We start from the raw sequence: 15901 nt of genomic DNA on the forward strand, positions 1-15901 counted from the left end.
TCGGTTTCAATGGTGCAAGGAGCGCAAATCTTGGGCTGTGGACAATGTGAAACATGTATTGTTCTCTGATGAGTCCACCTTTACTGTTTTTCCCACATCCGGGAGAGTTACGGTGTGGAGAAGCCCCAAAGAAGCGTACCACCCAGACTGTTGCATGCCCAGGGTGAAGCATGGGGGGTGGATCAGTGATGGTTTGGGCTGCCATATCCTGGCATTCCCTTGGCCCAATACTTGTGCTAGATGGGAGCGTCACTGCCAAGGACTACCGAACCATTCTGGAGGACCATGTGCATCCAATGGTTCAAACATTGTATCCTGAAGGCGGTGCCGTGTATCAGGACGACAATGCACCGATACACACAGCGAGACTGGTGAAAGATTGGTTTGATGAACATGAAAGTGAAGCTGAACATCTCCCATGGCCTGCACAGTCACCAGATCTAAATATTATTGAGACACTTTGGGGTGTTTTGGAGGAGCGAGTCAGGAAACGTTTTCCTCCACCAGCATCACGTAGTGACCTGGCCACTATCCTGCAAGAAGAATGGCTTCAAATCCCTCTGACCACTGTGCAGGACTTGTGTATGTCATTCCCAAGACGAACTGACGCTGTATTGGCCACAAAAGGAGGCCCTACACCATACTAATGAATTATTGTATTTTTAGACCAATATTGCTACTGTAAAATAAAATCACATTATTTTCTATAAATTAAGTTTCAGATATTTTTTGGGGGATGGTGGTTGTGATGTCAAAACTGACTGGCCAAACTCAATATTGAGTTACATTTTTCAACTTTAAACATGTTGCAATACAACAACGATGAATCATTCAGCAATGCAATAAAACAAAAACAATACTTTTGTTGATTTAAACAGAAACATGTTGACATTTGAGAATGAAAGGCTGCTGGACACACTGAGCTGATGGTGGTGTCCTTCTCGGTCAGTTCCTGCTTGTGTCGGGCCATCATCTCCTTGATTTCCAACTCCTTCATGATCTTCTCCTTCTCCAGGTCAGAGTATTGCTCCTCAGCAATGGAGCGAGCCAGTTGCTCAGAGTCTGCTTTCGTCAGAGTGATCTCTAGCTGAGCGGCAAGAGAGTCCCTGAGAGACAAAACAATCACATTAGCAAAATTCAAATACTCCCTTTACTAACTCATAAAAGTCTCAGAGACAAAACTAAAAACACATTCAGGAACAAAAAAAATCGCTTTACAAACCGACACAAACGAGCTCAGACAAAATGACTTCAGCAAACAGACAGACAAAATATTTTCCAAAAAAAAGAGTTCACACTATTGAAAACTGTCATCCCTAACCAAGGAAATATATCCACTTCACAAATATGGGGAAAAATAATTACAAATAAGTGCTTCAAGTCTAGCAAAGTTCAAACATTTGGAGTAAACTCTGAAAATTTTAATTTTGGCAAAACTTTACTTTAAACACACAAACGACTCACCTTTCCTCTTGCAGCTCCTGTAGGTTCTGCTGCATGTCTTTATACAGTTTATTTCTTTCCTCACACTCTTCCTTCAGCTCCCGCACCTGGGTCTTGTACAGTGTCTAGAGAGAGAGAGAGAGAGAGAGAGAGAGAGAGAGAGAGAGAGAGAGAGAGAAAGAGAGAGAGAGAACAAGAGCGAAAGAAAGAAAGAAAGAAAGCGAGACAGAGAGAGAGAGAGAGAGAGAGAGAGAACAAGAGCGAAAGAGAGAGAGAGAGAGAGAGAGAGAGTTAGAGGGGTATAATATACATGTTGGCTTAATGATAATATTTTTAGTATTTGTAACTGAATCAACTTCATGAAAATGCCGAAAAACCCTTACAGAGAAGTACTGCTCTGCCTCCAGCTGATCCTGCAGCTCCTTCATCTGCCCATCAGAGTCCTGACGCTCTCTAAGGGGTGGTGGGGTTTGATAGGGAAGAGAAGAGAAACAATTGTAGAAATTGTACAAAACTAAAATCCTTTCATTATGAAGGTTTATCAGTGGTGCACTGTGGGATTGTTTACTTGCGTAACTCCACGTTCTGTTTCTCAAGGCTGCGTTTGATATCGAGCAGGTGGTTGATCTCCTGTTTCAACTGTTTCTCTGAAGTCCGCAGAGTGCTCAGCTGCTGGTTCTGGACTTTCAGGTCATTCTGGGTCAGACTCCTTTTCTGCACTTCCTGTTCAATCCTCAGAGAAAGGTTCTTGACCTGGAAGAGACACACGCCCAAAGAAAATGATGCTAACATGCACATATATTAATGTCTGAAACAGATTTTTTTTTAAAGAGAAGGAACCTAACTTATCTGATGATAATTAAAAATCCACACTGAATTTCCACTGAAAGGTGTGAAGGGTTGTGCATTATGACAGTGATAGTGTGTATACTTCAGCATTATGGAGGAAAAACAATGATATTTTCTACTACTACAATTCCCACAAGGACAAACTCATCTTGAAAGAAAGATCCCCTTCCTTATACTGATTTACTTTTGACACTAATTGAGCGTTTAGTCTGATTATTAACAGATTATAAGGCCGAATATTAACAATAATGAAGTTTCAGAGCCTCATAATTTACGAGTGGATCAGAATCCCACCAAGAAAGTAAAACAGGACATAAACCTCTTCTAAGAGTCTGTCCTTGTGCCTGCGCAGCTCCTCTAGTTTCTGAAGTGCCTGCTTGTAATCACAGTCGAGCATGGAGTTCTGTTTCTCCAGCTCCAGCAGCCTGTTCTCCACATGCAGCTTAGAGGAGTGCTCTTCTTGCAGCTTCTGCTCCAATTCTGAAACCAACCACAAAAAACTGCCATTATACACAAGATAATACATAATAAATAAACACATTTTACATGTGATACACTATCGCATATTAGCTGTTCATAAACTGTGAAGCCCTGGTACCTTTCATTGCCTCAGACTTGGCTCCTACGATGGATTTGCTGATCTGGCTCTTGTCGGCCAGACGGGCTTTTGTAGCTTTATGAGCTGCCTCTTCCTGCTCCAGACTCTGCTGCAGCACCTTCAGTTTATACGTCATATCAATCTCCTTATTGCTCTTCTCCTATTAAATGCACAGGCAAAAGTGGAGGAATGTCAAAATGATGAGCATGGAGCATATTCACATTAATGTGAATTAATGTTGTTAACTGCATTCAGAGTATGAGAAAAGAGTCTCTTCACCTTCTCCAGGTCAGTGAACTTCTCCTGTAGTTGCCTCTTTTCACTCTCAGCTTTGGACAAAGCCTGTCTCGCTTGCCTCACCTCATCCTCCAGAGTGGAGAGACGTACTGGAAACAGAGAGAAAACAAAAGAAATTAAGAAAGTGACAGAGATACAGATTGCTGATTGTTTATTGAATGCAAAATAACATGTCTTCCCGTTCACTTCTCTGAAAACTTATCAGTCAGCTAAAGACTGTAATATCTCCATATTACAATTAACATCAATCAGACATAAAAGTAAAACCTAATATTGCTAAGTAGGTAAGGGGCAGCTGTGTACTGGAAGGTCACTGGTTCAATCCCTATGGAAACAGGAAAAACGAGTGTGGGGGAGTGAGGGAACAGCACTGTCGTCCTCCCTCAATCCTTGGAATTTAAACACAAATGCGCTATAAGATACTGTGAGCATGTTAACATTATTTTGGTTAATAATTCATTCATTCATTCATTATCTGTAAGCGCTTATCCAGTTCAGGGTCGTGGTGGGTCCAGAGCCTACCTGGAATCATTGGGCGCAAGGCGGGAATACACCCTGGAGGGGGCGCCAGTCCTTCACAGGGCAACACACACACACACATTCACTCACACACCTACAGACACTTTTGAGTCACCAATCCACCTACCAACGTGTGTTTTTAGACTGTAGGAGGAAACCCACGCGGACACAGGGAGAACACATCACACTCCTCACAGACAGTCACCCGGAGCGGGAATCGAACCCACAACCTCCGGGTCCCTGGAGCTGTGTGACTGCGACACTAACCTGCTGAGCCACTGAGCCGCCCATTTTGGTTAAAAATGCCCTAGCTAAATCATGCTAGATGTTAATTAACCGGTATCACTTTAACAAACACATTACGTTGATTGTTTTACAATTAAAATACAAATGAGTATTTTGCTGTTGCCAGTCTTCCGACTGAGAATTCCTGGAGGAGACGTGATTTGCAAATTTCTAGTGTGTCTTTGTCTTTACCCTGCAGGTCTGAGATTGTCTCGGAGCGCTGTGTGTGTTCTCGTGTCTCAGTGTCCAGTGCTGCCTGGAGGCTGATGTAATCTTTCTCCAGTGCCAGTTTACTGCTCTCCAGCAGACAACATTTATCCTGCAGCTCCCTCACGTGTGTCTCCAGCTGCTGCAGCTGTTTAGTAGAGTCTGTCTGAGCCTTCCGCAGCCTTGTAGCAGCATCCGATTCAGCCCGCAACAGAGCATTGGCTTCGTCCAGCTACAGATGATATACAACACAGGATGTGTCAATAACAAAGTACAGGATTATTTCTGTAATATTTTAATAACACTTTTAATAATGCTTTTTTACTGGCCCTTTCACATGTAACATACAATTCAACGTAAAAGCTAAGTATAGTCCCAAACAATAAAATAAATAAATAAAGGCATATTAAACATCTGCAAGAATGTTCAACAGGTTGTATTCATAACTGCTAGTTTAGGAAACTTATTTACATAAAGAGACTCTTCAATTAAAGCTGTCAATTACAGACAAAAAGTTTACTATGTAAATGAGATAATAATAATGAGTCCACAAGGGTTAGCTATTAGCACTCAAGTAATCTAAGAGCATCATAAACTAATGCTAACATAACTACCAAATATGGGTAGTAGATAGTCAGGTTTTTCTCTACAGCAACTGTAAAGCAAACGTTTGACTAAACTAGCTATAAAAGGTCCTTATCACAATGATTTCTATGAATTTAGGACCACTGAGCACATGTCTAAATAAACCCTGAGTGTGGACTAGGGAAATAAGGCATAAGTGTATGAGGTGAGGGCACACGGATGCTATAGCTTCAAAAGTATGATCTCACTTGTCTCTGTAGGTGGATATTTTTCTCATTGGAAATGTGAGAATTCTGGTTCCTCTTCTTCATCTCCTCCAGCTGGTCTCTCAGACTGTTCACTGGAAAGTAAAATGTAGTGTCAGTGTGTGTCTGATCGGATGGTGAGTAAAGAAATGAGAGAGTGATGGAAAGGGAAAGAGAGAGAGAGAGAGAAAGAGAGAGAGAGAGAGCAAGCTGTCACCTTCATTTTCAAGGCAGCGTTTGCGATCTGCTTCATTTTCCGCTTTTCTGTGGCTTTCCACACTTTTGTGCTGAAGAAGAGCTTTCTCTCGCTCCAACTGCCTCAGAGAAGACTCCAGAGCTTTCCTGCTGTTCATCTACACACACACACACACACACACACACGTAGGTTCATATGAATGTCCAAAATATATTTGATATACACATGGTCATTTGTAATGACATTTTAGTGGAAATTTTACAAATGCTTCTGTTTCTCTTTCTACACAAAAGGAAATGATTACAATATTGGATTCTACAGGTCCACGTTAGTGAACCTCAATAACATGCTTACATGTTAAAATGTTCCTACACTATATGAAATAAATGATTAGATCACAGAATATTAATCATATCTAATTAAAGAAATTTGCTCTACACGTTATGGACCCTTGACCTACTCAAAATAGCCGAAGCAGTGACATGGTGCCCAGTCCAAAGTTGGATTACAGTATAAACATCTTGTCTAGAGTTCTTTCTGTTCTCCTAAGATGAGTTAGCAAGCATGATAACTATCACCATGTGTTTCTTAATTGTCACCATAATATTACTGGGAAAAAGCTATGTGCAGTAAAATATTGGCAGAATATTTCAAACACCACTGGGTCTAGGTCAGTGTGGATTATAAAAGTTAAACATAAGTAGTTGACAAAGACAACAGCCCAGTGTAGACAGGACTGGACAGGTATTAATACTTGTTTGTGGAGTGAAAAAAGGTTTGCAATAAGATGACCCCAACCTACACACACACACACACATACCTCTTCTTCAAGCTCTTTGGTTATTTTATCCAGCCGTGTGCTGGTCATCCTACACTTGTGCTCCAGCTCATCTTTGGCCTGCATCTCATTATTGAGCTGCTCCTCCAGACAATGGACCTTTTTCTGCATCTGCAGCAAATTACAGCATTAGCATATAATTAGCAGAGTATGTGCATGACTTTTGCGGTTCCTAGTAACAAGATTAGCTCTTATTTTCCTAATCTAATACCGAACAAACCTGACAGAGTTAACTGCACAGTCAATCATGCAACATGTTTAGTGTTGAAATTTGCTGCTGAAGCTATGAGGCATAAATATCATGATGATAACTGGGTGTCCACATTACCACACACATGCCTCAGACCCTGGAGTTGTTCAGTAATCCCTAATATACTGAATAATAAATCAGTTATAACATTTAAAATTTTATATTTAAAAAGTGTTAGCATTGATTTACTGTTATTAGGGCTGTAAAGCTAGCTTGGAGTGGGATGGGTCTGGAATGCCAGTCTTCTGTGGGCTTAATTTCGCGAAACACTGACGAGGAGAGGTGCAAACCTGATGACCCATTAGGAGCTAGTGATGCAGTGTGTGTGTGTGAACATATATTAAAAAAAAAAAAAAAAAAAGTAATTGAATAACCACGGATCACCAACATCTGGGGATGTTGTGTATTTGATATATGAATACTTAATTATCACCCAACAGACTAACCCCTTTATTAGTAAAATGGTGAAATCTACTCTTGCTTATACAAGAATGCGTATTCTGTAATGTACATAACAAGCTGATGTGTGTAAACCCAGGTCTATTCTTAGATCACAGCGAACGTATCCAGTTAATTTTCCAACTTTCTTTAAAACTGAACTGTGCAAACTCAGCAGAGCAGAAAATCAAGGATAAATGATCAACAACGAGCACAACAGCCTCAGCAGCCTTTTTCAGGAAGGAAGTGGAAGAGGAACGTTTACTCACTGCAACACTGTCCTGCCACACAAAAGACAAGAAAACAGGAGGAAATGGTTAGCATACCTTGCTATATGACTAACTACATAGTTACAAGTTTGTAGTGTGTAGCCTCATGGACTGAATATGGGTTTTAATGTTTTCAATGCAATAAACTGCATAGTTAGACTACAACAAGACACTAGAGAGAGAGAGAGAGAGAGGTGTGTGAGTGTGTGTGAGAGAGAGAGAGAGAGAGAGAGAGAAAGAGGTGTGTGAGTGTGTGTGAGAGAGAGAGGTGGGTGTGTGAGAGAGGTGTGTGTGAGAGTGTGTGTGTGAGAGAGAGAGAGAGAGAGAGAGAGAGAGGTGTGTGTGTGAGAGGTGTGTGAGAGAGAGAGAGGGGTGTGTGAGTGAGAGGTGTGTGAGAGAGAGAGAGGGGTGTGTGAGTGAGAGGTGTGTGAGAGAGAGAGAGGGGTGTGTGAGTGTGTGTGTGAGAGAGAGAGAGAGTGTGTGAGTGAGTGTGTGAGAGAGAGAGAGAGTGTGTGAGTGAGTGAGTGTGAGAGAGAGGTGAGAGAGATAGAGAGTGTGAGTGAGTGTGTGTGTGTGTGTGTGTGTGCATGAGAGAGAGAGAGAGAGTGTGTGTTTGTGTGCGTGAGAGAGCTGGTTTTACCTCTCCCTTCGGATGTTCTGTGGAACTAATGGCAGCTCTTAATAACCTGAGTGGAAAAAGTCATAAAAAGTTTAAAATGATTAGGTGTTGAATTATTAAGTTCTTAGCCAAAATTAAGCTTAAATTTGAAAATGAATATGAAATACATATTAGAAAAGAAAGTTTTTACATCAAACCAATAATACATATAAATGTGTATTTTTCTCAGCTCTTTTTCTTACTGATCTTCTTTGAAATACGTGAAGCCAACGAAGGGGAGCTGGTTGCCAACAAACGCTTTGGGTGTAGGGAAGGTCTCAACATCGCCTTTATCCTCTTCAATCTCATCAAAATTACTGGTGTCGATATCACTGCTCAACTCCGGCACCACGGGGGCAACCGCTGCAGAAAGAATTGCGCAATATTCACATACACCTCACTGCTTATCAAATAAACAAATAAAGTCTTGGGGAGAAAAAAAAAAACTTGAAATACATCAATTCTTCATTGATTGCTTTTGTTTGGGACTCACAGTCTCTGATTGTGTCAAACGTCCACTGGTCATTTTTGAAGAAACGGTGGCTTTTAATCTCTTCAACACCATTACGACCTAAACGAACCTCCCTGAAAACACAAGCACACATTTACACAGAGTACTCATTTGCACACTGCATACTTCTACCCATATCGGCACTGTAAAGCAATCCAATAACAATGAATAAAACACACATTCTGTAGCTCATTATACTTCAGCCTGCACAGATGATAAAAGCTGACCTGTCTGTAAGGAAGGCACAGATTATGTTTTTAGCCTCTTTAGATATCTCCACATCGTCTGGGAAGTTTAAAGAATTCTTATGGTCCATGATTTTACTGTAGGTTCCCACTAGAGAGTCAGCGTAGAACGGAGTATCACCTGTTAAGAACAACCACAAAGGTTTAAAATGGCTGAAATCTGTTAACTCATATTGAAACGGATGTTTTTTGCTTCTCCCAATAATGATAAAAATGATCCCACATATCCCCTTACTCACCCACTAGCATCTCAAATATGAACACCCCTACAGACCACCAGTCACACTCTCTGCCATAGTATCCATCTCCACCCTGAGACTTCAAGACTTCAGGAGAGATATAGTCAGGAGTTCCAACCGCTGTGTCACAGTGCACCATCCCTGTCTGAAAACAAACAAACAAACAAAAAGAAAACAGTATGTGAACTGAATGTTCATTCAGTGGTTCCATATCTCCAGTCATTCATATGGTACGTCTGATGCGGTGTCAATGCACTAGGGGGCAACATTATACAGACAGAGCAAGTTAGTGTCATCCCAGGCTTCTGTAATTATGAAGGCCCCCTGACATTATCATAAAATGGTTCATATAATCATTGTAGTACAGGATGGTTTCTTTTTCTGTAATGACATTATTATCCCCTAGAGATGTGTGACAAGGCAAAAACTAAACGATAAACAATATTGCACAACTTTCTGATGCAACAGCCACTTCCAACCACCAAAAGTGTATTTACATTTAACTAGTTGACTCTGGACACCACTGAACGTCTTGTTGAAGGCTCACTGAGTCTTTGGTCTTGTTGATGGGGTCGCTCAAGGTCACCCAAAAGCAAAACTCACTGACCCCACGCCTCACTCACTCAGCATTGATACAGAAAAAACAAAGTGGATGGAATAATCCGGAAGCGCTTGCTGATGCGTGTGCACTATTTAAGGTCCACACTCAGGAATGTGGCCTTTGGGAGAGCTGGGAATAATCTTCCTACAGGACATTTTTCAGCTTCAGGATTTTATTAACTGCCATTTCAGTAAGAGGGAACGAACTAATGTAAGTTTTATACTATTTCAAACAAATCTTCAGTTCAAACTGGATTTTAAATTTTAAGCATTTCTTAATTAAAAAATAAAAAAACCCTGACAACTGACAGTAATACACATTTTAATAATTTAAATATTGAATGCTCTGCTACAAACTACTAACAATAACAATCAGTGCACCGATAAATGCTTATGCTTTGGGTTTCGTATAGTTAATTCTCACTGAAATGTATTTGAATTTGTACACAGTGTTGTATAGAGTCATTTTAGTTTACTATAATTACTATCAGTAATATTAATCAGTATAATTAATGTGCATGTATTGTGACTTAAATATGTGCAGAATAATCTGTGCTGCAAGTGAACATTATATCATATATATTTACTGAGTCTTTATGAGATTTGCAGTGGGCTACTGTGACTTTAAGTAGCCACTGATATAAGTAAATGAGTTCTGTTGATACACTGAAGCAACTCTTATAATTATATTATAAATGGATGTGGACAATCTGATGTAAGATAAAAGGGTATATATATGCAAACTTGTCCATTCTTGTGCCAACCAAAACAGGCAGCTTTTAAAGTGTATTCTCCATATATGGACTCTAAGTACTGAGAAGTAAATTGTGGGTTTTTGAACTGTTTCAAACTGACAATGTTAAAATAGTACATCTAACTTCATTGAGGAGGTTTTCTAATTACTTCATTTGTTTAACTCGGGTTATACTACATGACCGCACACATGTAGTGTTGATTATCATCGCACTCTCTTCATTCATTATCTGTAAGCGCTTATCCAGTTCAGGGAGAACACACCACACTCCTCACAGACAGTCACCCGGAGGAAACCCACGCCGACACAGAGAGAAGACACCACACTCCTCACAGAAAGTCACCCGGAGGAAACCCATGCAGACACAGGGAGAACACACCACACTCCTCACAGACAGTCACCCGGAGGAAACCCACGCAGACACAGAGAGAACACACCACACTCCTCACAGACAGTCACCCGAAGGAAACCCACGCAGACACAGGGAGAACACACCACACTCCTCACAGACAGTCACCCGGAGGAAACCCACGCCGACACAGAGAGAACACACCACACTCCTCACAGACAGTCACCCGGAGGAAACCGACGCCGACACAGAGAGAAGACACCACACTCCTCACAGAAAGTCACCCGGAGGAAACCCATGCAGACACAGGGAGAACACACCACACTCCTCACAGACAGTCACCCGAAGGAAACCCACGCAGACACAGGGAGAACACACCACACTCCTCACAGACAGTCACCCGGAGGAAACCCACGCCGACACAGAGAGAAGACACCACACTCCTCACAGCCACCCGGAGCGGGACTTTAACCCACAACCTCCAGGTCCCTGGAGCTGTGTGGCGGCGACACTGCTGCACCACCGTGCCACTTGTTCTTGTTTCTTGTGTCTTGTTTACTTAAAACATATAGTTTCCAATATTTGCCTTGTAGCTGACACATTTTCTGAAATTAGGACAAAACCAACATATTTATGACTGAATTAATTATGCAAATCTCCTTGACTACATCTATTTTTATTTGGAACCTAGTCTTTTCTGAACCATCTAATTGAGCTAAAAACAGTCTGTTTCCTTCCACTGAGCCAACCATAACCATTTCTCTGATTTGGAGCACAGCCCCATGGAACAGCTGCAGCAGATTTGGGTCACAGTTATTAGTAGACAACGTCAATGAAAGAAAAATCTTTTGAAGAGTTGAAGCACCTCTTACTTAAAATAAAAGCGCTGTGTAATCTTTATACAATCCACACAATCATTCTGACAGACTGTAATACACTACAGGAAGTGTAGAGGGGGGGAGTATGGCTTCTACTATTCTTTTAAGAAGTGCTCCATATTGCCAATAATGACAGGCAGGGATCACATATATCACATTTGCATAAACTACATGATAGTGGTTTAGAGAGAAATTCTCTATTCTAGAGAAAATAACAATGTTAAACTGTCCATAGCGGTAATTACAGGAACCAGATTCCTGAATATTAAACCAGTGACATTTTGAATATTTTAATTATTTTTATCTGAATTTTGTATATTATATACATGCATTATATTCATGACTGAAGGCACATCTCCCACCTCCCATCCTCACTTTATTCTACAGAGGATCCATCGAGTGCATCCTGAGCAGCTGCATCACTGCCTGGTTTGGGAATTGCACCATACTGGATCGCAAGTCCCTGCAGTGGGTAGTGAGGACAGCTGAGAAGACCATCTGTGTCTTTCTCCCCACCATCACAGACATTTACACTACACGCTGTATCCACAGAGCAACCAGCATTGTGGATGACCACACACAACCCTCGCACACACTCTTCACCTTCCTACCATCTGGGAAAAGGTACCGAAGCATTCGGGCCCTCACATCCAGACTGTGCAACAGTTTCTTTTTACAAGCTGTCAGACACCTGAACAATCAGAGCCTGGTAGGTACAAATGCACACATCAGTGACTAGACTGAACACACACACACACACCTTTTCAAACCATCTACACATCTGCTGCTAATGTCTATGCAACTGAATAACATTAGTATGTTGCTGCTAAATTAAAGAGTACAGCATGTAAATTTATACCAAATACGGACAAAAAAACTGCTGCTAAATACAATGTTTACATCTATACCAAAATGGACATAACTACACCTTACTGCTCCCACTATCAGTGGGCTAACTGCACTGTCCTCTCTCTTCATATATTGTTTAATGTTCATTTTATCGCAAATTTTCTCACATATTTATTGTAAATCGTCATTGCACATGGTACTGCACACGTGCACTTATGTTGTATTGTGTAGTTTGTTCTATGTAGCACCTTGGCCCTGGAGGAAAGTTGTTTCCTTCCACTGTGTACTGTACATCACTGTATTTGGTTGAAATGACAATAAAAACCACTTGACTATTATACATTTGAATTATATTTATACTGCATTTGATAAACTTTAAACATGCACTATCTGCCAGCGGATGTCGTGCTAGCGTCTCAGAACCAGCCTCCCATCTTAACTTCTCGCTGCTGAGAGCAAAATCTGAAAAAGTCACACTGACTCAATCACAACGAACTCTTAATATACGTAACAGCTCACGTTATCATGCAAGTTGCAGTTAAAAAATCATATTTACTTGGTGCGTGTACATCACCCAAAGCGCTTCCAGAGGTCCACAAACACCATCACAAAGGACACAAACCAACACGGAATATAGAAGTCCAAGGAGAACAGGAGTAGTTACTCTGCTCAGGGGACTCAGCATGCAGAAAGCAGTGCAGTGATGACGTGAGAGAGCATGGTTCACCGGCACGGCTGAGCTCTGCTCACGGGTGCGAGTGAGCACAGTTCACCGGCGCGACTGAGCTCTCCTCATCGGCGTGAGTGAGCAGAGTTCACTGGTGCAAAGGAGCTCTTGTCAGCAGCACGAATGAGCACAGTTCATCTGCATGAGGGAGCTATCCTCACCTGTACATAGGCAATAAAAACAGACGTTCTCCCTCAGCTGGGAGGGTAGAAAAACCAAGTTCCTACCGGCCTGGAGCATGGAAATAAAACGCAACTGAGTTAGCTGTGGCGAGCCGACTGCCAGTGAACTCAGGCTCTCCCTCTCTACAGTAATCAGCATCTTATTCGAATTTTCCTCTCCACCTTAAAATGGTGCCGATGAACATTGTATTTTAGCATTGACGAAGGTAAATAACACTGAGAAAAGTAAATAAGGCAGCAGGAACGTAAGTAAACACCCGGAATTGAAAAAAAAAATACAGCACAACCAGGGTAAAATATTCAGATTTGGAACATTCTGATTTAAAAAATTTGCTATTTAAAAAACCATAAACAACATTCAGTGTAAAACAAGCTCTAATGGCTAAAATCAGAGAGAAAAATCAGATTAACAAATAAAAACACCCCTTTACCGAGTCCATCTTCATGCAAGTGCCAAAGTCTGCAAGTTTCAGGTGGCCATTGCGGTCCAGTAACATGTTGTCTGGTTTCACGTCACGGTGGATAAAGCCCATCGAGTGGATGGCATCCAAAGCCATTACAACCTCAGCTGTGTAGAACTTTGCCCACTTCTCAGGGACGTCATATGTACTGGTCAGATTTACCAGATCACCCCCAGGCATGTACTCCATCACCATGTACAGATACCGGTCGTCCTGGAATGCACAGCACAGCTGTGGGGGAGAGAGTGAGAGAGAGAGAGAAAGAGAATGAAGGGCCAGGGGACATTTGTTACTGTCAGGTGCAAGGTTTGGTTATTTGGTTACCCCTGGTCAAAAGTTTTGCTGATATTTAAAGTAAAATACATTTATATGCATTAATATGATGAATTGAATGTGTAGGGGAAAGAGGATGTGTTAACATATATTCTCTCAGAAAATAAACATAATAATACAAGACAACAAAACAACAATACAAGATCCCAAAAATAAAAAACAAGCACTTGTGTGTGCCTCACCTGTACAACCCAGGGACTATCAGCGAAGGCCATGATGTCTCTCTCCTCCCAGAAGAAAGCAGAGTCTGATCGCTTTATCATCTCAAATTTGCTCAGCAGCTTCATGGCATAAACCTTCTGAGAGGCTTTGTGCCTCACCTTCCCACACACACAAACACACCTGAGATTATGTGTACATTCTAACACACCTTAAGAGAAGGCATTTGCCACAATTTCACATAAATATATAAATGCAAAACAAAATAATACATGCAAACAAATGCTAAATCATCTCCCAATGATAGAGTAAAAGCTCAGTGCTTAAAGAGCTGTATGTTATATAGTTTATTACACCACAGTTAGTTCCGACCCTGTGATGTGATTGGCTGAGAAAGGTTCCAGGTGTGCCAATATTACACAATAATGGCACTCTGACCGAAGCTCTTCAGGTGTCACTCCGCAAAATGCATGTAACCAAGCAACGATGCCAGGGCTTGCAAGACAGCGCTGTGCCTGGACTTTTTCACCCAACTGGGAACAGGTTTATTTTCCGTTCCCTGCGCACCTCATTTTGAAAAGAGTAAGGAGTTATGGCGCAGTGGACTCTGCTTACTGATTTGTAAACAAAAGAAAATGATAAATAAATGTACACATGTATAAAACAGTAAATTGCTACGTCTATGTGGTTTCTGTGATTAGTGTTTAACTCGAGTCAAGCTCGTCTTTTTTCTCCGCTGCTCTAATTCGCCAGCTCCGGAGCACGGCTTTGAAGTGATACTCTAAAATATTCATTTTTAACTTAAACAGAGAGAACTTGGCATCGCTTAGTGTATGATATCACTACAATCTGATTCCGCTGTAAACAATGGTTAAACTATGACGTTTTATTGACTTGATGCGTTTAACTCTGTTTCTATCCTGATTTGGACGAGTTTAACTTCGCGCAAGAGTACGTTGAAAAGAGAATGTGTTACAGAAAGGAACTATTTTTCCTCGCGGAAGGTTGATAAACAAGCAAACTAATTTTTACGGTTTTCGATCAGCAATAACGAACTGTGGTATAATCGCAATAATACACTAGAGGTTTGTGCTATAACATGAGGTATTGGCACTGATCTTGGGCACTCGGCTGCAACACACAGGTGCCAATACCTCAGGTTATAGCACGAACCTTGAGTGTATTATTGTGTAAAAGTAAAAGTTTCTGAATACTTTTTTCCTCACAATCTCACATTTTTTTTACCAATTCATATTCATTACTAAAGACCAAAGTTTTCATAATACTTTTTCAACACCCACACACACACAGAGTTCTCACCAGTTGCACTTCCCCAAATGCTCCTCTACCGATCACTTTCACACGATCAAAATCCTCTGATTTCATCTGGAGGTCTCTGGTGTTTTCCATTACTTTTTCATCTACAAATACACAAAAACAACACACAAATAAAATCAGAGCATATAGCAAATATACTCAGACAAGTACTGACACAAAATCACTAAGAAAATAAAAATGAGTAAAAGATCAGAATTCCAAGAAACTTAAGTGTGAGAGGTTGTTGTGTACATTGTGAGGTTAAAGGCCAATTTATGCTTTGGTGTTGGAACCTTTGCCATAAGTATGGTGAAAGTACTCGATAGCTACATGCTCTACTCCAACCTGACTCGCGCCACTCTAGAACCATGTATCATAGCAGCGCACACCACAACATCACTGATTGTTCAGCAGCTGGACTAACATGAGAAGAGATGTCTATGAAGTCCAAAAATATGAACGCCTCTCCACCACATTACAGAAACTGAGAGATGGCAGCAAATTCACAAAGCTAGATTTCCTAAAACATCAGCTTGAATGTCACAGAACATACTAAGGAGTGGATAAACGGGATGGTCAAATATCGCCACCTCCAAAAAACTGTCAAAAACTGAAAAAAA

The 15901-nt window shown here is 41.1% G+C and overlaps 1 protein-coding gene across 3 annotated transcripts in view; it reads right to left on the bottom strand.

The window, feature by feature from the left end:
• The window catches only part of rock2a (rho-associated, coiled-coil containing protein kinase 2a), a 55676-nt gene that overhangs the window by 11496 nt on the left and 28279 nt on the right, over nucleotides 1–15901 (bottom strand). For all 3 annotated transcript variants that reach the window (XM_066678231.1, XM_066678230.1, XM_066678232.1), the window contains exons 3-21: nucleotides 15285–15385; nucleotides 13988–14125; nucleotides 13443–13703; nucleotides 8673–8817; nucleotides 8416–8554; nucleotides 8171–8262; nucleotides 7881–8040; nucleotides 7660–7705; nucleotides 6045–6173; nucleotides 5246–5381; nucleotides 5032–5123; nucleotides 4184–4430; nucleotides 3170–3276; nucleotides 2891–3050; nucleotides 2612–2772; nucleotides 2012–2196; nucleotides 1827–1896; nucleotides 1465–1568; nucleotides 920–1106 (exon numbers count right to left, since the gene is read on the bottom strand). In XM_066678231.1, coding sequence (XP_066534328.1) covers nucleotides 920–1106; nucleotides 1465–1568; nucleotides 1827–1896; nucleotides 2012–2196; nucleotides 2612–2772; nucleotides 2891–3050; nucleotides 3170–3276; nucleotides 4184–4430; nucleotides 5032–5123; nucleotides 5246–5381; nucleotides 6045–6173; nucleotides 7660–7705; nucleotides 7881–8040; nucleotides 8171–8262; nucleotides 8416–8554; nucleotides 8673–8817; nucleotides 13443–13703; nucleotides 13988–14125; nucleotides 15285–15385 — 2660 coding nt within the window. The remainder of the gene's footprint in view (nucleotides 1–919; nucleotides 1107–1464; nucleotides 1569–1826; nucleotides 1897–2011; nucleotides 2197–2611; nucleotides 2773–2890; nucleotides 3051–3169; nucleotides 3277–4183; nucleotides 4431–5031; nucleotides 5124–5245; nucleotides 5382–6044; nucleotides 6174–7659; nucleotides 7706–7880; nucleotides 8041–8170; nucleotides 8263–8415; nucleotides 8555–8672; nucleotides 8818–13442; nucleotides 13704–13987; nucleotides 14126–15284; nucleotides 15386–15901) is intronic.

The sequence above is a fragment of the Hoplias malabaricus genome, chromosome 8 (genome assembly GCF_029633855.1).
Source record: "Hoplias malabaricus isolate fHopMal1 chromosome 8, fHopMal1.hap1, whole genome shotgun sequence".
NCBI lineage: Eukaryota > Metazoa > Chordata > Actinopteri > Characiformes > Erythrinidae > Hoplias > Hoplias malabaricus.